The sequence below is a fragment of the Salvelinus fontinalis genome, chromosome 31 (genome assembly GCF_029448725.1).
Source record: "Salvelinus fontinalis isolate EN_2023a chromosome 31, ASM2944872v1, whole genome shotgun sequence".
Lineage (NCBI taxonomy): Eukaryota > Metazoa > Chordata > Actinopteri > Salmoniformes > Salmonidae > Salvelinus > Salvelinus fontinalis.
In genome coordinates this window covers 32,567,132-32,586,798 of record NC_074695.1, presented here as the reverse complement: position 1 = coordinate 32,586,798, position 19,667 = coordinate 32,567,132, and the positions used below count along the sequence as shown (strand labels likewise).

Here is a 19,667-nt window from a genome sequence, read left to right as displayed (position 1 = left end):
CCAAACAAGCTTCAATGCCAAACAACACTCATTCCGTGGCCTCTAACTGCTCTTAAACGCTAGTAAAACGAAATGCATGCTCTTCAACAGATCGCTGCCAGCACCCGCGAATTGGATGCAATCTATCACAGTACCATCCATTTTGTCACCAAAGCCCCATATACTACCCACCATTGCGACTTATGTGCTCTCGTTGGCTGGTCCTCGATACATATTCGTCGCCAAACCCACTGGCTCCAGGTCATCTATAAGTCTTTGCTCTGTAAAGCTCCGCCTTTTCTCAGCTCACTGGTCACCATAGCACCCACACATAGCACGCGCTCAAGCAGGTATATTTCACTGGTCATCCCCAAAGCCAACACCTCTTTGGCCGCCTTTCCTTACAGTTCTCTGCTGCCAATGACTGGAACGAATTGCAAAAATCACTGAAGTTGGAGACTTATCTCCCTCACTAACTTCAAGCATCGGCTGTCAGAACAGCTTACCGTTTGCTGCAGCTGTACACAGCCCATCTGTAAATAGCCCATCCAACCAACTACCTACCTCATCCCCATATATATATTTTCTTCCCCTGCTATTTTGCACACCAGTATTTCTACTTGCACATCCTCATCTGCACATCTATCACTCCAGTGTTAATTGCTAAATTGTAATTATTTCGCCACTATGGCCTATTTATTGCCTTACCTCCTGACTTCATTTGCACATACTGTATACAGATTTTCTATTGTGTTATTGACTGTACGTTTGTTTATCCCATGTGTAACTCTGTGTTGATTTTTTATCTTATCTTAGCCTTATCTTGGCCAGGTCGCAGTTATAAATGAGAACTTGTTCTCAACTGGCCTACCTGGTTAAATAAAGGCGAAAAAAATAAAATAAATAAATAAAACATTCCACTTTCTCCTCCGCTCTCCTATGCCCATATGACAACTATTCTCACTATACAGTCAGTGTCCTTGGTTCCTGAAAACACTTTAGCTCCAAAGTCCATAAAAACCTGTCATCTTGATTGTCTCTGCCTAATCCTGCTGAGGTCCTTGTTCTTCTTGTGATGAATCTTGAAAGACTCATGAAAATATGTAAAAGAGAAATAGGCGTACAACATGAGGTAAAGGAGCATGCAAAGTCAAAAAAAGAAAGAAGGACTAAAATAGACAGTAGACACAGAAAACTTTCAAAGGCCTCTAACTGCGTATATAATGCAACATGCGATAGCAATGATCTTCTCATCACTTGATTGATGTCATCCATGATAATCAAAAAAGAGCTCTCAGCACTCAACAGCAACAAGAATACTCTGACACTGCTGTCTCCATGAAGAGGTCCCGAGGATGCAAATACCAGATCAGTACAGTAAGATGCCATCCCCTAGGGCTCTGACAACGCTGCCAGATGCAACAGCTTATCTTGAAGGCATCTGGAATAAGAACCTATAAGTTTTAAATGTGTAGCTAGTTACACCTAACCAAATCCTTCTAGTGGAAGATATCCTGCGCTCACTGAGTATATAGCCCTTAACCCCCCCAACACTAACAACATGACATCTCCTTCTACCTCGAGTAACTGCTCATCATAATATTCCTGTATCCCACCCCTCCTCCCTATCCAACCCCAGGAAACGCAGGAAACTTCCACCATACAAGGAGAGTCAGGTCTTGAGTGGATGGCCTGTTTATTGGATATGATACTGTGATTAAAGGCGGGCTCCCCGTACAACCAAAAATAATCTGCTATTCAGGGCACAGCACAGCCAGCTACCAGCTCTGCAGCACTTTTTCACAGGGTTAGGGTTTCACACCCAGAATGAAATGCCATCCCACAGCCACAACCCACTCTGGGCCCACCCTTCTTTATCAGCAATACAGAGGCCTACCTTTAGTTTACAGTACGGAAACTGTCAATCCCCATATTTGCTTGAACTCACGAGTGCATGCTTAAAGATCAACTACACGTTGTTTTAGAAATGACGCTTCAGAATTGACTTTTTTCAGATATTGCTTAAAAGGGCTGGCTTTGTTCCCTTCTGGAAATCTGCAAAAGAAGGTGTAATGTTGTTACTTTGAGAGTGGGACCAGAGAGACCAGAATTTGTTTAGGTTGATAAGCAAAAACATTGTGTCTGACAGGGAATACCTAGGCCTACTGTTACATGCAGGTACCTCAAACCTGCTGCACTTACAATCACAAGACAAATGTTGCCTTTCAATAGTGACATGTACCTGAAAACTTTCTTACTGCTACATTTACCCCGTCAATGAAATGTTTGCAGCTTCAAGACCATTACTGTCCACTCCAGATTTCGATTGGCTTTTGGGGGCCTCAGAACCCTACAAGTTCAAGATTCTAAATCTGGAGTCCTGTGAGCACCCGGGGGTGTGTCTTAAGTGACCAGTTTAAAGTGTGTCAAAACTCTCACTTGAGGTTTAATCTTTCTGTAGGGGTGCACACGGATTGACCACTCCTTTGGGATTTATTTCTGTGGATATTTGGGGGAAAGCTCATTCACAACCATGGTAAGACCAATCATTTGAACACATAATTACATGAATAAAAGCATGACTAACAGCATAATAAACAGCGAGTTTGTATAGGGTTACATTTACAACGTTACATTTGGATGGGCAATTAAGATGATTAATTAGCCTACTTTGGAAATATTTTTTGGGACCATCATTTTGACAATGTATTGTCTCTTGCAGACATGTTTACTATTTCATAAAATGTAAGGTATAAAACGATTAAAACAGTAGTCATTTCCTTAGACCATGATTATCAGGATCTCATCTTGATTAATAAAAATCACTAACTTGTTTAATTAACCAAATAATATTGACTATTTATAGCAGTATTTCTGGAGCATGACTTTAGGAAAGTTACGCATGTTCAGCAGGCGCAGGCTAGATAGGCTATGGCTTTATGGGTGCTTATTGAGTAGATACCGAGTATCAGACTGTCACACAACCTAAAAGGTCCGGGAGCAAGGCTGTCCGGGTGCGGATTGTGTTAAGGCGACAAATTCCGTCGTAATGTATATCCGTATGGCCATATACAGGAGGGTAATGTGTTGAGCCTTAAATAGCATGGCAAATTTGTCAGTATGCCTATAGGCTAAGGCTAACCCTTTTGTGGGGATAACTTTGTGAATGTCAATACGACAAAAATACACTCATCTGATAACATCACTGTTGCCCCCCCAAAAAATATATATATAAGTGACCATTTGAGAAATTGTCACTCCTACTATGACCTGCCAAATGTGGCGCTGTTTTTCCTCTAGACTGATGCACAACAGGAGGCCCGCTCCTTCTTGAGCGAGGAGATGCTTAACGGTGAGTAGGTCCATCGCAAAACAATGTTGCCGTATATAATAAGTTAAATGTGTCAGGTCTAATGAATACAATAATTAGTGTCCCGATACGTATCATCATTCCAGAATTCAAGGCTGCCTTCGACATGTTCGACACCGACGGTGGCGGTGATATCAGTACCAAGGAGTTGGGTCAGGTCATGAGGATGTTGGGCCAGAACCCGACAAGAGAGGAGTTGGATGAAATCATTGAGGAGGTCGATGAGGATGGTGAGCAACGGCTGAATCTAAAATATACTATATATTAACCTACATTAATGTATGTAAGCTATATAGTTTAAATGGTACGTGTGAAGTTTGGCGTGTGATTAGGCTACTTTTGGGTAATTTATGCCCGTGTTATGCTCAGGTGACCTGAGCATGATACATACCTCTTCATATTGTTGTACTTACCTGTTATTTTCGAGCTTGATGCATAATCGATCGGAACATTCACCATAGGCAGCGGCACCATCGACTTCGAGGAGTTCTTGGTCATGATGGTGAGGCTCTTAAAGGAGGACCAGGCCGGAAAGTCTGAGGGAGAGTTGGCGGAATGTTTCCGTGTGTTCGACAAGTATGTCACCTGTTTTAGGGAGAAGGGGTTACGTTTTACCTTGTGTACAATTACAGTCAGCGTTCATATGTCGACAGGTTGTTAAACTCCCTCCAATGTGTGTTGCTTACGCAGGAATGCCGACGGCTACATCGACAGAGAAGAGTTCGCCATCATCATCCGCAGCACAGGCGAGCAAATCTCAGAGGAGGAGATTGATGAGCTGTTGAAAGATGGAGACAAGAACGCTGATGGCATGTTGGACTTTGATGGTATGACAAAGCCACGACGCCTTTGATAATAATAATGGTGATGCTGATTGGACAATTAGCCTACATATTGACCAGCATTTTCATTTGTATTTATTTATTTTATTTCACCAGGTAGGCTAGTTGAGAACAAGTTCTCATTTAAGACTGCGACCTGGCCAAGATAAAGCAAAGCAGTTCGACACATACAACAACACAGAGTTACACATGGAATAAACAAATCATACAGTCAATAATACAGTAGGAAAAAAAGTATATATATACAGTGTGTGCAAATGAGGTAAGAAAAGGGAGGTAAGGCAATAAAATAGGCCATAGTGGCGAGGTAATTACGATATAGCAATTAAACACAGGAGTGATAGATGTGCAGAAGATGAATGTGCAAGTAGAGATACTGGGATGCAAAGGAGCAAAATAAATAAATAAATACAGTATGGGGATGAGGTAGTTGGATGGGCTATTTACAGATGGGCTATGTACAGATGCAATGATCTGTGAGCAGCTCTGACAGCTGGTGCTTGAAGTTAGATAATGAACATTCATAATGAATGTTAGGTCTGTTATTAACCATGAGTTACATCACTGTGATTTAAATTATCATTTTCATAATGGATTTGTCACTCTTTTTCAGAATTCCTCAAGATGATGGAAAATGTCCAGTAAAAGAGACTCAAGGACACTCCTCCTCCCTTTGACCCCCTGCTGACCTATTCTGATCCTCTTTTGACCCACTGCAATTCTCCCTCACTCTTCGCCCCTTACTGGTCCATTGCCTATGTTCGTCCACCTCGATTAAACTAAACCTCTTCAACAGACAGCACCTGGTGGGGGTAACCAGGGCTTTTGAGCCCTTCTTGCGTGTGATTATGATGCCCCATTGATGCCAAGCTGCTGCTGTTCCCCCAAATCAGGAGGGAAAAGCCGGGATGTGAAATTCACTGCAACATTACAGAATGGGTCAGTGGATCACTTACCACCTCAACACCCTCAAGCTGGGAGTTCAGTCTAGATGTAGTCTAGATGGGCAGCTTGTGATAGCTGCTTAGACCCAGGCCAACTGTTGCCACTTCACTATAATAACAAACTATTGTTTGAACCGAGATAATAAATGAATAAACACATGCTCACTGGTAGTTGGTCTGACATAATTATAGTCTGTACGGTATTGTTTTGAGGAATATCAATAAAAAAATATTTTATATATATATTTTTTTCAATTTTTCTTTGACCCACACAGCCGTAAGACATAACAGATTAGACAGCAGTAAAGCTAGATCAGGCATCTTTATTTATGGCAAAACACAAATTAAAAAACTAATATTATGAAATGATATGCCACCCGGAACCTCCTGCCAAGTTTAAATTCTTCATCATTATACAAACTGAACTTTAGGTAATTAAATTCATCCCTATGAAAATAGATTACTGATACAGTGGGTTAAGGAACAAAGGACAAACATCAACATTTTCTCTATGTCATATTCATAATTTCCAGCACAATCCCAACATCAACACGTGAAAATGACCTGTTTCTATGGAAGACAAAGGAAGATACAGTAAGTTTCCAATGACATCAGCCAATTAGTAGGCAATGCCTACTCAAAATTGGTTAAAAGCACACCGATGATGTCATTGTAAACACACTGCCTTCAGAAAGTATTCACATCCCTTGACTTTTTCCACATGTTGTGTTGCAACCTTGAATTTAAAATGGATTAAATGTCGATTTTTTTTGTCACTGCCTACACACAGTGCCTCATAATGTCAACGTGGAATTTTGTTTTTAGAAATGTTTACAAATGAATTAAAAACGATAAGCTTGAGTCAATAAGTATTCAAACCCTTTGTTATGGCAAGCCTAAATAAATTCAGGAGAAAAATGTGCTTAACAAGTCACATAAGTTGCATGGACTCACTCTGTGTACAATAACAGTGTTTAACATTATTTTTTGAATGACTACATTTCTGTACCTCACACACACAATTATCTGTTTAGTAGTACATATTAAACACAAAGACCAGGGTGGTTTTCCAACGCCTCACAAAGGACACCTACAGCTGAAGTCAGAAGTTTACATACACTTAGGTTGGAGTCATTAAAACTTGTTTTTCAACCACTCCACAAATTTCTTGTTAACAAACTAGTTTTGGCAAGTCGGTTAGGACATCTGCTTTGTGCATGACACAAGTAATTTTTCCAACAATTGTTTACAGACAGATTATTTCATTTATAAGTCAATGTATCACAATTCCAGTGGGTCAGAAGTCTACATACACTAAGTTGACAGTGCCTTTAAACAGCTTGAAAATTCCAGAAAATTATGTCATGGCTTTAGAAGCTTCTGATAGGCTAATTGACATCATTTGAGTCAATTGGAGGTGTACCTGTGGATGTATTTCAAGGCCTACCTTCAAAGTCAATGCCTCTTTGCTTGACATCATGGGAAAATCAAAAGAAATCAGCCAAGACCTCAGATTTTTTTTGTAAACCTCCACAAGTCTGGTTCATCCTTGGGAGCAATTTCCAAATGCCTGAAGGTACCACGTTCATCTGCACAAACAATAGTACGCAAGTATAAACACCATGGGACCAAGCAGCTGTCATACCGCTCAGGGAGGAGGCACGTTCGGTCTTTTAGAGATGAACGTTCTTTGGTGCGAAAAGTGCAAATCAAGCCCAGAACAGCAGCAAAGGACCTTGTGAAGATGCTGGAGGAAACAGGTACAAAATCATCTATATCCACAGTAAAATTAGTCCTATATTGACATAACCTGAAAGGCCGCTCAGCAAGGAAGAAGCCACTGCTCCAAAACCGCCGAAGAACACCATCCCAACCGTGAAGCACTGGGGTGGCAGCATCATGTTGTGGGGGTGCTTTGCTGCAGGAGGGACTGGTGCACTTCACAAAATAGATGGCATCATGAGAAAATAAAATTATGTGGGTGTATTGAAGCAACATCTCAAGACATCAGTCAGGAAGTTAAAGTTTGGTTGCAAATGGGTCATCCAAATGGACAATGACCCCAAGCATACTTCCAAAGTTGTGGCAAAATGGCTTAAGGACAACAAAGTCAAGGTATTGGAGTGGCCATCACAAAGCCCTGACCTCAACCCTATATAAAATTTGTGAGCTGAACTGAAAAAGCATGTGTGAGCAAGGAGGCCTACAGACCTGACTCAGTTACACCAGCTGTCAGGAGGAATGGCCAAAATTCACCCAACCTATTGTGGGAAGCTTGTGGAAGGCTACCCAAAACATTTGAGCCAAGTTAAACAATTTAAAGGCAATGCTACCAAATACTAATTGAGTGTATGTAAACGTCTGACCAACTGGGAATGTGATGAAATAAATAAAAGCAGAAATAAATCACTCTATTATTCTGACATTTCACATTCTTAAAATAAAGTGGTGATCCTAACTGACCTAAGACAGGGAATTCTTACTAGGATTAAATGTCAGGAATTGTGAAACTGAGTTTAAATGTCTTTGGCTGAAATGTATGTAAACTTCCGACTTCAACTGTATGTGGAATAAGTCAATGAGTATGAATATTTACTTCCCTCTTTTTTTAATACAAAACATAGAAACGCACCATTATCACATATGTTGATGTTGGGTTGGTGCTGGAGATGAACATGACGTTAGAAAATGTAGAAATGTACCTTTAAGGCTCGCACACATCACACCTAATTTAGATCTAGCGTTCTTCTGCCGATCGTCCAGCGCGCTGTGTTTTAAGGACCACCCACTGTAATGTCTGACTGCCAACATTTCACATGTAAAGTCAGTGCAAAACTCGGTTCACAAATCAGGTTCAGATGTGCTTAGTACTCTCGGCTAGCAAACCGTATAGGTGTCTGAGCCCTTAGTCCTGCGGAGGTAATTAAAGTAACTTTCAGAGGGTTTTATTCCATGCACAATAAGGTCCATCTACGGAAGTTGTGCATTCATTTGCACAAATTAAACAAAACATTTTATTAAAGTTTTGAAGCTATATCCATTGTCTCAAGGTGTAGCAAAAAAATCAAATTGTATTGGTCACATACATTTGTTTAGTAGATGTTATTGCAAGTGTAGCGAAAGTGAAACGTTTCATTAAAGAGAACCCATCCATGGATTAATACAGAAAGTCTATATTTGAACTCCCCTCTGGGCCCATGTCCTGAAATCTCACAGTAAAGGATGGATGAAAGTATCAAGGATTGGAAGTTACTTTATTCATAAATGTCCATTCCACCATTACGTCACTATCCTTACTGATAAACAGGACAACAATTCTCACCTAAGAGACAATTCCTCACAGGACCTAATGATTCATACTGCAATGTGATGTCCTTCTGTGGATACAGCACAGTATACCATAAATAAAACAACTTTCTAGGATTAGATGTGTGTATGTTAATGGGGCGGCAGGTAGCCTTGTGGATAGAGCATTGGGCCAGTAACCGAAAGGTTGCTAGATCGAATCCAAGCTGACAAGGTAAAAATCTGTCGTTCTGCCCCTGGTCCTAGGCCGTCAATGTAAATAAGAATTTGTTCTTAACTGACTTGCCTAGTTAAATAAAAATAGAAAGATGTCTATATAAGGCATAAGCATTTCACATGAGCACAAACATATCTTTAGTCACAAGTGGGTGGTGAATGAACACTCTCTATGTTCACATCTGCAACAACAAAGTTTAAATCCTCAAAAACACATGTCCAATGATCAAATCAGAATAAACAGCTTAGACAATGTGAAAGAGAAGTTTAAAAAAGGGAAAGAAGACATGTATTTGTGGTGAAGGCCAAATCCCTCTATCAAAGGTTCCTAAGAGCCATAGTTCGCTTCATCAAAGGCCTTGCGGGCTCTCTTCAGCTCCTCGTTCATCGTCAAGAGGTCTTTCACTCTGGCAAACTTCCTTGGATCTTTCCGGATAAGGAAAACAATGTCCTCCACCTGGACACGGCCCTGGCGTCCGATGGACATGGCTTTGTGTGTCATCTCCGTGACGAACTCGATCACAAGGTCCTCCAGGATGTCCACTGACTCGGTGTAGGGATTCTGGTCATCTCCAAATCCATACATCATACACCGAAGTTCTTTAGAGAACAGCCTTTTCCTTTTGCCGTGGTTCCCATCGGCTCCACCCGCCCCGTCATCCAAATCCTCCTCAAAACCAACTTCGTCTTCCTCCTCCGCCATCCTCACAGACCCAACGGTGTACTAGAGCTAGCAATTGTAGCTGACGCTAGCTGGCTATGGGATTATCTAGCTAGTTACAAAGCCCAGTGTGTCCAACGATATTTCGCAAACCGTGCAGGTTAGATGCAATTGGAGTCCTGGCCGTTTATTTTTTGTTGCGTTGTGGCGGCTTTTTCACTTTATAACAATGACAAACACAGAGGGTCACGACAACGACTACTCAACCAAATTGTCAATTACTTCTTCGCTGTAGTTGCCGGAAGTAGCTACAGTAACTGGCTACGTTGTTTTGCTTGGAAAAACAAAAATACTGCCACCTAGCTGCAGTTCTGGAGTCGGGCGCACTTGATTCAGGTCAGCCATCGGACCGGGTAGGCAGAGTGATCCATTGCATTGGACCAAGGTCTACATTCCACCAAGCACCGACGCGCGTCGGGCAAGCAAAATCAAGTGCATCGCTTGTCTGGCTGTGCTCAGTTCACGTAGAGCCTGCGGTTTGTACTGATGAATCGATGCCGTGGCCCGTGTGTAGAGTGGACTAACTGGCAACAACAAAGTAACGTTACTGTAATTTGGAAAGTAAAACAATGTTCAATTACTCTATACAGACATGTGTTTACATGCATCACTTGATAGCTAAGCTAGCTAGCCAACGTTACGTTATTTAGACGCAGCTTTGTATAGCAGTTAAAAGGACCGGTCACACTTTGCTTAGCTAACGTTAGTTAGCTAGCTTGTTTACCTGCTCTCGCCGCCGTTCGCCAGCAGGTGAGTTCAGCCAGACAATAGCTAGAGTTTTAAAATGTTTCCATAAGATATGTGGTTCAGCTAGACATTGTAACTAGCCAGCTAACAAGTTATCCACTGTCTTCCCCAGTGGCTTGCCCGTCCATATTTTATGTACTTTGTTAGCCATGCCATATGGCTCAGGTTAATGTTTTCCAGTGCCTTCATCATCAGCAGCAATGCATCTATTTAGTTTGGCAACATAGGCTTATCTGAGATTATAGCTACAATGTTAATTATGAAAATAATCTGCATGTTCATGTACATTATCGCCACAACACACTATGGCTGTGTCAGTGTTAACATACAGCTGGGAGTATGCTCATTACTCACTGATAAGACTCATCTTTCTCGCTCTTCCCTCTTCTCTCCCTTCCCAGCTTGCAGCACATTGCTCCTGTTTGAAGACGGGGCCTCTGCAGTAGTTCCTGTGGGGAAGGGTGAAGCAGCACCATGGCTTGCCCTGTCCATTTCCTATGCCGGGCTGTCCGCACTGTGGGCCTGGTCCTCGTTTACTATGTCTTCTCCATCGGCATCACCTTTTATAACAAGTGGCTGATGAAGGTCAGTCTGAGACTGGCTCACACTCCTCATGTGACATAACATTGTGTACTTGGTATGTTTGCTTTGCATGCAGTGCCATGTAGCTTAACTCACTGTTACTGTTCCCATCCCTTTCTCTCAGGGCTTCCACTACCCACTGTTCATGACGCTGGTCCACCTCACCATAATATTCTGTCTCTCTACCCTGACCCGCTCGGCCATGCAATGCTGGACAGGGAAGCCTCGGGTCATGTTGAACTGGACAGACTACCTCACAAAGGTTGCCCCAGTCGGTGAGTGCATATATTAGAGGAATGTATGCCAAACAGTTTGAGTTGTATGTGACACGATATAATCAACATGGACTTCAGTCTGCATAATAAAAGGCATAGTCCGTCTGTGTGATAAGATACCACTGTCTACTTTTCTCTCTACTAATCTTGGCTGGAACTACTTAAATACATCTTAAAGGGGCAATCTGCAGTTCAAACTATAACAGTGGTCACACCCGCCACCTATTTGGTAAATAGCTGAGAGATGGGGTTGGAGAAATGTATCCACTCTCAAAATCATAGACAGAGCTATGGATGGAAGGACTAACCATTCATGAGATCAAAATGATAGTTTTAACCATGTTTTCAGCCTATACAGTGTTTGTTTACATTTGAGTCATTTTGCAGATGCTCTTATCCAGAGGGACTTACAGTTAGTGCATTTATCTTAAGATAGCTAGGTGGGATAACCACATAGCACAGGCATAGAAAGTAAGTCAAGTAGTACAAGTGCTGGTTCAGTTATTTTTGTTTTAAAAAATTGTGTGGGGGGGCGAGGTGAGGAGGAGGATTATTTAAGATACTGTTTGAAGAGGTAGGGTTTCAGATCATGGATGGTCAGCTGCCACCCTGTAGGGGTGGGAGGGCCAAGAGACCTAAGGTGGAAGAACTGAGTGCTCGGGTTGGGGTGTAGGGTTTGAGCCTAGGTAGGGAGGGGCAGTTCCTCTTGCTGTTCCATAGGTAAAGCACCATGGCCTTGTAGTGGATACAAACAAAGGCGTAAAACAACCATATACTGTATTTGTGGTTTTGAGGGGTATACTACAAAGCAGGATCAATGAGTTAGCCATATAACTTGCCTAAATATAGATGCGCTGAAAATGCGCATGGTCTAATCGACTCAACAACCAAAAACACATATCTAAGTTTACATTTCATAATGAACCAGAAAATCAAGTTATTTCTGGTTGTTAATCAAAGTTGGCTGACTAACTAATTGATCCTGCTTTGTATACTGAAGAAACATGCAACAATTTCAAAGATTTTACTGAGTTACAGTTCACATAAGGAAATCAGTCAAATGAAATAAATTAACTAGGCCCTAATCTATGGATTTCACATGACTAGGCAGGGGCACAGCCATGGGTGGACCTTGGAGGACCAATCAGAATTAGTTTTCCCCCACAAAAGGGCATTATTACAGACAAAAATACTCCTCAGTTTCATCAGCGGTCCGGGTGTCTGGTTGCAGACGATCCCATAGGTGAAGAAGCCGGATGTGAAGGTCCTGGGCTGGTGTGGTGACACTTGGTCTGCGGTTGTGAGGCCGGTTGGACGTACTGCCAAATTCTCAAAAACGATGTTGGAGGCGGCTTATCGTAGAGAAAGTATGATTCAATTATCTGGCAAACAGCTCAGGTGGACATTACTGCAGTCAGCATGCCAATTGCATGCTCCCTCAAACTTGAGACATCTGTGGCATTGTGTTGTGTGACAAAACTGCACATTTTAGAGTGGCCTTTTATTGTCCCCAGCACAAGGTGCACCTGTGTAATGATCATGCTGTTTAATCAGCTTCTTGATATGCCACACCTATCAGGTGGAAGAATTATCTTGGCAAAGGAGAAATGTTCACTAACAGGGATGTAAACATATTTGGGCTCAAAATTTGAGAGAAATAATATTTTCGTGCATATGGAAAATTTCTGGGATTTTTTTTCCCAGCTCATGAAACATGGGACCAACACTTTGCATGTTGCATTTATATTGTTGTACAGTATATTACACCCCTCTGATGGGGTACAACAGTTGAACTAATCTCATGAGGCATTCACCTTCCTGTCAGTAAGAAAGAAACCCTTTGTTAGTAGGATTAAAACAGTGTGCCATGATATGATCAACAGTCCTAAAAAGCTGTCTCTTTCAGCCATTGCAACAGCGCTGGACATTGGACTCTCCAATTGGAGCTTCCTCTTCATCACCATCAGCTTGTAAGTGTGTGTGTGTGTGTGTGTGTGTTTACTACAGTGCCTTCAGAAAGTATTCACACCCCTTTACTTTTTCTGCATTTTGTTTCAGCTTGAATCTAAAATGGAATACATTTAGATTTTTGTGTCATTGGTACACATAATTCCCCATAATGTTAAAGTGGAATTATGTTTTTAGAAATGTTTAAAATTTATAAAAAATGTCTTGAGTCAATAAGTATTCCACCCCTTTGTTATGGCAAGCCTACATAAGTTCAGGAGTAAAAATGTGCTTAACAAGTGACATAATAAATTGCATGGACTTACTCTGTGCAATAATAGGGTTTAACATAATTTTCTTAATGACTACCTCATCTCTGTACCCCACACACACACAATTATCTGTAAGGTCCCTCAGTCGAGCGGTGAATTTCAAACTCAGATTCAACCACAAAGACAAGGGAGGTTTTCCAATGCCTTGCCAAAAGGACACATATTAAGAGATTGGAAGACGCAACAAAAATAGACATTTAATATCCCTTTGAGCATGGTGAGTCAATCAACCCAGTCACTAAAAAGAAACAGACGTCCTTTCTAACTCAGTTGACGGAGAGGAAGGAAACCCCTCAGGGATTTCACCAAGAGGCCAGTAGTGAATTTAAAACAGTTAGAGTTGAACAACATTGTAGTTACTCCACAATACTAACCTAATTGACAGAGTGAAAAGAAGTAATGCAAAGAAATTAACTATATGTCCTGAATACAAAGCGTTATGTTTGGGGCAAATCCAACACAACACATTACTGAGTAGCTCTCTTCATATTTTCAAGCATGGTGGTGGCTACATCATGTTATGGGTTAGGGTTAGGATATAAAGAAACGGTGTAGAGCTAACCACAGGCAAAATCCTGGAGGAAAACCTTGTTCAATCTGCTTTCCAAAAAACACTGGGAGACAAATTCACCTTTCAGCAAGACAATAACCTAAAAAACATGGCCAAATATACACTGGAGTTACTTACTAATATGACATTGATTGTTCCTGAGTGGCCTAGTTACAGTTTTGACTTATATCGACTTGAACATTTATGACAAGACTTGAAAATGGATGTTTAGTAATGATCAACAACCAACTTGACAGAGCTTGAAGAATTCAAAAAATAAAATATGCAAATAATGTACAATCCAGGTGTGCAAAGCTCCTAGAGACATACCCAGAAAAACTCACAGCTGTATTCGCTGCCAAAGGTGGTTCTAACATGTATTGACTCAGGGTTATGAATACTTATGTAAATTAGAATTTTGCATCTCATTTTCAATACATTTTGAAAAATGTCTTAACATATTTTCTCTTTGTTATTGTGTGTAGATGGGTGAGCTGTTTTATTTATTTAATACATTTTTGAATTCGGGCTGTAACACAACAACATGTAGAATAAATCAAGGGGTATGAATACTTCCTGAAGGCACTGTATGTATCTACCTAACTTTGATCATCGATGTTCTGAATGGCATTAGAATGTCTTTGTATGTTTCCTCCAGGTACACAATGACCAAGTCTTCTGCGGTGCTCTTCATCCTCTTCTTCTCATTGGTTTTTAAACTAGAGCATCCGGTAAGTCAATTTCACTTGAGATAGGCTAACTCTTGTTGTTTCTTCTTGGTCATTGTTTATCCAGTAGTATTTATGGGTGTTGCATGACAGACAATTGCATTTAAAATTCACTCTTTGTTCATACTACGTGTTTGAAAGACAGTGTTCCTGTGTTCGCAGAGACCACATTCACAGTAAACGCTGCATATGTCGGTTCAATCGGAAAGGACTTTTAAATGGTGCATTGTCAAAATCCGCGATCAAATCCTGACTTTTATAATAAAATGTTGCTGAACTTTGAAGAAAATAAGTACAATGTTCTGTATTTATGTTAAAAGTAGAACAGGTATGAAATGAAAAATAAGGCTTCCTTCTTTTCACTCTGTCAATTAGATTAGTATTGTGGAGTAACTACAATGTTGTTGATCCATCCTCAGTTTTCTCCTGTCACCGCCATTAAATGTAACTGTTTTAAAGTCACTGTTGGCTTGGTTGAATCTGTTTGAAATTCATTGCTCGACTGGGGACCTTACAGATAATTGTTTGTGTGGGGTACAGAGATGAAGTAGTCATTCATGTTAAACACTAGTATTGCACACAGAGTGAGTCCATGCAATTTGTTAAGCACATAATTACTCCTGAACGTATTTAGGCTTGCCATAACAAAGGGGTTCGATACTTATTGACTCAAGACATTTCAACCTTTCATTTTTCTTTAATTTGTAAAAATGTAGAAAAACATAAGTCCACTTTTACTTTATGGAGTATTGTGTGTAGGCCAGTGACAAAACATTTAACTTGAATCCATTTTAAATCCAGGCTGTAACAACAAAATGTGGAAAAAGTCAAGAGGTGTGAATAGTTTCTCAAGGCACTGTATATGGTCATTTTTAGATATACAGGGTAAAGCATTGTCGTTTCCCTTATGGCTCAGCTCAGGTGCATACATACATCATAGAAATAGACATAATTTACACCACACACACACGCTCAGACAGATCCGGCTCAAGAGGCCCAGCTCATGAGCTCCATCAGCAGCAATGTTTAATTTAGGATGGAAAATGAATGTGTTTATGCATCAAATGTTTGTGCATTGTATCACATCGGTTCATTCCTCGAATCCAACCCGAATCGTTTTCAACTAAAATGTAGACTATCGCTCCTGTATTGTGACGGAGCACATGTATCGAACGTTAGATACGTATCGAATCGTCTTGAAAGAGAAAGATGCATATCCCTTACTTCTAGGTGTACCGTAGCCGCTCACATGGTTAGGCCATTCTCATTGAAGGCTTTCTTACCACACCCCCTCACAAATGACACTCTGTGTAATATCTGAATCATTCATTACTACAAAGGCAAGACTTGCCTAATTGAAGTCTCTGTGGTTGCAATCTTCCCACCAAGACACTGACTTTCCAATGTTCTAACGAGCTATAGGATTCAGTGAATGGATTCTCTTTTCATGCATAGGAGGAAGTTCCATTCCCTTCAGGTGTATCTAACTATGTGTATATGCACTTTGTGAAATGTGTTTGTATTACATTTATTTATTTATTTATGGTTGTGTACTCTGGTTCCATGCCCTTGATGTGTATGATGTGAGAAGATGAGGAAGTGCATAATGTATGCATGTGGACTAAAGGCTTCTGTTCTGACCCCCAAGTTACTCTGTTTTTACAGAACCCATACCTGATCGTGGTGGTCCTTCTGATAGCCAGCGGCCTGTTCATGTTCACCTTCAAGTCGACCCAGTTCAACCTGAAGGGCTTCATCATGGTACTGCTGGCATCGTTCATCGGCGGGATCCGGTGGACCCTCACACAGGTCCTGATGCAGAAAGCAGAGCTGGGTTAGTTAACACCTAGTCTCAGATATCCCAAACCGGGAAACAGTGGATGTCGGAACATGGTTAATGTGGGAGGCAAACCTTCTGCCTAGGGAGACTAGTTACCAAGCGTCATTGTGTTGTTGTTTGGACTTGTCCTTTTATTCCCTGATTAGGCATTCAGCCCAGTAACCCCACTCTTCCACATTCCACTCCCACAGGGCTCCAGAACCCAATAGACACCATGTACCATCTACAGCCGCTCATGTTCATGGGCCTCTTCCCGCTCTTCCTCTTCAACGAAGGTAAGACTTTTACTATGCTTCTCTCTAACCTGTTTGTGATAGTCCATGCCTGTCAGTCTGGGCATGACATAAGTGCCTCTATCTGTGTGTCAGTACTTATCCATTTCTCTCCATCTGATTCTGTCTGCAGGGCTGAGCTTAAGTACCTCAGAGAAGCTGTTCCGTGTGAATGAGCTCTCTCCCCTGCTCTACACTCTGGTCATGCTGAGTATAGGCGGATCACTGGCCTTTGGCCTGGGCTTCTCCGAGTTCCTGCTAGTCTCAAAGACCTCCAGTCTCACTTTATCCATAGCAGGGATCTTTAAGGTAAGGAGGATAACACAGTATATCACAAGTTACCCTCTCTGTATCCCTTCAGCTCCTTCACTTGAATTGCTTCCTTTTGTACATCTCTCCCGCTGTCTCAAGCACTCCTTGTTTCATCCCCCCTACACTCTTTATTCAAAGTGTGTTTTTCATCTCCCCCTAACGTACCCTCCCTGTCCTCACTAGGAGGCGTGTACTCTGCTGCTGGCAGCAGGCCTGATGGGGGACAGGATGAGTGGACTCAACTTGATGGGTTTCGCTGTCTGTGTTTCTGGCATCTCCCTGCATGTGGGGCTGAAGACATACTATTCCAAAAGTAAGTGTTCATACCATTACTATATGTGGTATCCTACACTGTAAAATGAAAGCAAATTGTTGTCAATCTATTCCTGGTGTAGTCTGTAAATTAGATATGTTGTAATTGCTTGTTAATCAAGCCAGCGCTGCTGAAAGTACCGAGGCTAATGGAAAGGTATTTCAACAAGCTGTCCGTCATATCCAGTAATTGGGTGTCCTTTTTCTAATGTACTCCAGGTAAAATTCACTCAATGAGACAGCTGCCCGTTAAAAACAGCCAAGATCTGGAAGTACCCCTATTATGTCATATGGAAGACGAGGGGGAGGAGACAGCTGCTGATGATGATAAAGAGCAGGAGATTCTACTCTGAATCAAACAAGATGGCTGACTGTCTTGTTCCAGAGAGGCAAAGAGAAGGGATCACTGCCTCTACCTCCCTTTCCAACCAAAGTGCATGAGTTGAGGAGCAAACTGAGGTTGAGAGGAGATTCTGGAACACTTGGAGGACAAATGGAATTAAATAAAAAAGTGTATTTATTGCAAAAAGTATAGCCAACGTGTTTTGGCTTTTGGCCTTCTTCAGAGAGGCCACAGAGGAACAGAAAGGAAGGCTTCCAACCCTCTACAGCCAACATTCTCTTCAGCATTTGTCCAAAATCGCTGAGCATTACCGACAGTGAAACGGACGGACACACTAAACTTTATCAAATGCATTTACTGTTGCCTTTTCAGGGCCTTCAGTGATGTGAAAGAGAAGTGTTTACCTTATTATGTGAAATGACCAAACCATATGTGCCATTATAATGATAAATGTTTCTAGAAATGGAGGACCACTTGCCTAAACATCAGACTGTTACCATGGTTACTCCATGATTGTCAGTCTGACCAAAGTCACCCTAAAAAATAAACAATATTCTCTATAAGCCAAAATGTTGAATAAAATTATATTTACACATACATTACTGCTTGTACGTGCTGTTGGTCCTTCTGGCGGTAGGTGGAGATAGGGTATCCACAGCAAAGTGTTGTTTACCTGACTTTGCGGTGCCCGTAGGTTCTGTCACTTGTATTTTCAATCTCTTGACTCATTGCACGTGCTGCACAATATGTAAACAATAGCTGTTCGCAGTTCGGTCTGTGGTTCGGCTCGGCCAAATTGGGCAAGTGTTAGTCACGTGCGAATTGCATAAGTATTGAAAATAAAAACAGGAAATACAAACTGATATACAGACCAGTGTACTAAAGGCCGTGTTGATAATACTTCCCTGTGGATATTTTGTATTAAATTACATCCCACATAGGGACAAAATTGGCAGGTGAAGTAAGTTCAACGTTCGGAAATGCTAACCCTCCATGTTAGAGACGAGTGTGTAAATATTTCATTTTAGTAATTTAGCAGACACTCTTATCCATAGCGACTTACAGTTGTCATACCTTTTCATACTGGTCCCCCGTGGGAATTGAACCCTCAACCCTGTTGTTGCAAGTGCCATGCTCTACCAACTGAGCTACACATGACTCCACATTGTCAAATGCTAATTAAATTAGATTATTTGAGTTAAAGCGATTTCTAAACAATTTGGTTGTCATTTGTTAATATTGAATTGGGTAAGCACAGCTTTTGTTGCTGCTAATATGTACTGTATGTTCTTAAATTAAATAAACCATTTGCACAATTATTCAGAACTGTATGCATAATTTCTTCACCGAGGTCTTTCAAATAGCTGTACTCTGTTTGTTATGTGGTCCTCACCTGCTGGCTGACCATATAATCTGATTTAACATGATGTGCACTGCCAGGCCTTCAGCTGCCTCTATTAGATTTTCTCATTCGGAATCTCATTTCATGAGGAGAGAGCTCTCTCTCATCAATCTGATTGAGTTGACTTAACTTATAAAACCTGTGGTCATGTGAGCACAATTCACTGGGTAGACAGAGATGGGCCCTATCACTGAGTTTGGAAATGTGGTAACACTGACAACAGGGACGGACTGGGATCAGAAATCGGCCCATGTATTTCTATAACGGACCAATTTTTTCTCGAGGCTCCCATTATTAGCCAAATAATTTTCATTCTGTGCAAAACCCCCAATTAAGACAGAGCCACAGAGCAAAAGATGGACCAGCTCATCTGGCATTTGTCCGAACTGCCTTATGACCTGCCCTCAGTCTCCGACTGACATGGATATGTGGTAAAACTGTCATCTCTATTGGGTTTATAACCAGAGTAGACCATGAATGATAATGTTTACCTAATGTTTACAACGTTTTATCTTTACATTCAGTTTTGCATTTGCCATTTACTGTTTTCATTGGGTGTTGGGTCCAGTAAATGTTTTTGTGTAAGAACCCTTATTCAGTCTTATTCAGAAAACAACACTTTTTTACATTACTTTCTCGCCTTTCAT

General features: G+C 41.2%; 3 protein-coding genes across 4 annotated transcripts; 2 read left to right on the top strand and 1 right to left on the bottom strand.

Annotated features, from left to right (window-relative positions):
- The first annotated feature begins 2,408 nt into the window (after positions 1 to 2,408).
- tnnc2.2 (troponin C2, fast skeletal type, tandem duplicate 2) lies at positions 2,409 to 5,300 on the top strand. The gene is made up of 6 exons (XM_055892251.1): positions 2,409 to 2,515; positions 3,280 to 3,331; positions 3,436 to 3,579; positions 3,811 to 3,925; positions 4,040 to 4,176; positions 4,805 to 5,300. Exons 1-6 carry the CDS (start codon positions 2,513 to 2,515, stop codon positions 4,834 to 4,836), a joined length of 483 nt encoding a protein of 160 aa, XP_055748226.1. The 5' UTR covers positions 2,409 to 2,512; the 3' UTR covers positions 4,837 to 5,300.
- Positions 5,301 to 8,372: 3,072 nt separating this feature from the next.
- Positions 8,373 to 9,603, bottom strand: taf13 (TATA-box binding protein associated factor 13). The gene has a single exon (XM_055892252.1). The coding sequence runs from the start codon at positions 9,358 to 9,360 to the stop codon at positions 8,986 to 8,988; it is 375 nt and encodes a 124-aa protein (XP_055748227.1). The 5' UTR covers positions 9,361 to 9,603; the 3' UTR covers positions 8,373 to 8,985.
- Positions 9,604 to 9,672: 69 nt separating this feature from the next.
- On the top strand, positions 9,673 to 18,937 carry slc35c2 (solute carrier family 35 member C2). 2 transcript variants are annotated; one of them, XM_055892250.1, is made up of 10 exons: positions 9,673 to 9,916; positions 10,527 to 10,710; positions 10,832 to 10,982; positions 12,889 to 12,952; positions 14,470 to 14,542; positions 16,205 to 16,373; positions 16,571 to 16,654; positions 16,785 to 16,960; positions 17,147 to 17,276; positions 17,495 to 18,937. In XM_055892250.1, the coding sequence occupies exons 2-10, from the start codon at positions 10,600 to 10,602 to the stop codon at positions 17,626 to 17,628; spliced, it is 1,092 nt and encodes a 363-aa protein (XP_055748225.1). In that variant the 5' UTR covers positions 9,673 to 9,916; positions 10,527 to 10,599; the 3' UTR covers positions 17,629 to 18,937. The 2 variants fall into 2 exon arrangements, with proteins under 2 accessions (XP_055748225.1, XP_055748224.1); XM_055892249.1 differs by having other exon boundaries at positions 9,673 to 10,128.
- The last annotated feature ends 730 nt before the right edge of the window (positions 18,938 to 19,667 follow it).

What these genes read in the sequence shown, in the direction of transcription:
- tnnc2.2 (XM_055892251.1), top strand. An exon ending in GAGCGAGGAGATGCTTAACG is followed by an intron (nt 3,332 to 3,435) that starts GTGAGTAGGTCC and finishes TCATCATTCCAG; the next exon opens with AATTCAAGGCTGCCTTCGAC. An exon ending in TGGCATGTTGGACTTTGATG is followed by an intron (nt 4,177 to 4,804) that starts GTATGACAAAGC and finishes ACTCTTTTTCAG; the next exon opens with AATTCCTCAAGATGATGGAA.
- taf13 (XM_055892252.1), bottom strand. Translation starts at nt 9,360, where the DNA reads ATGGCGGAGGAGGAAGACGAAGTTGGTTTTGAGGAGGATTTGGATGAC.
- slc35c2 (XM_055892250.1), top strand. Translation starts at nt 10,600, where the DNA reads ATGGCTTGCCCTGTCCATTTCCTATGCCGGGCTGTCCGCACTGTGGGC. An exon ending in GATGCAGAAAGCAGAGCTGG is followed by an intron (nt 16,374 to 16,570) that starts GTTAGTTAACAC and finishes CCACTCCCACAG; the next exon opens with GGCTCCAGAACCCAATAGAC. An exon ending in CCATAGCAGGGATCTTTAAG is followed by an intron (nt 16,961 to 17,146) that starts GTAAGGAGGATA and finishes TGTCCTCACTAG; the next exon opens with GAGGCGTGTACTCTGCTGCT.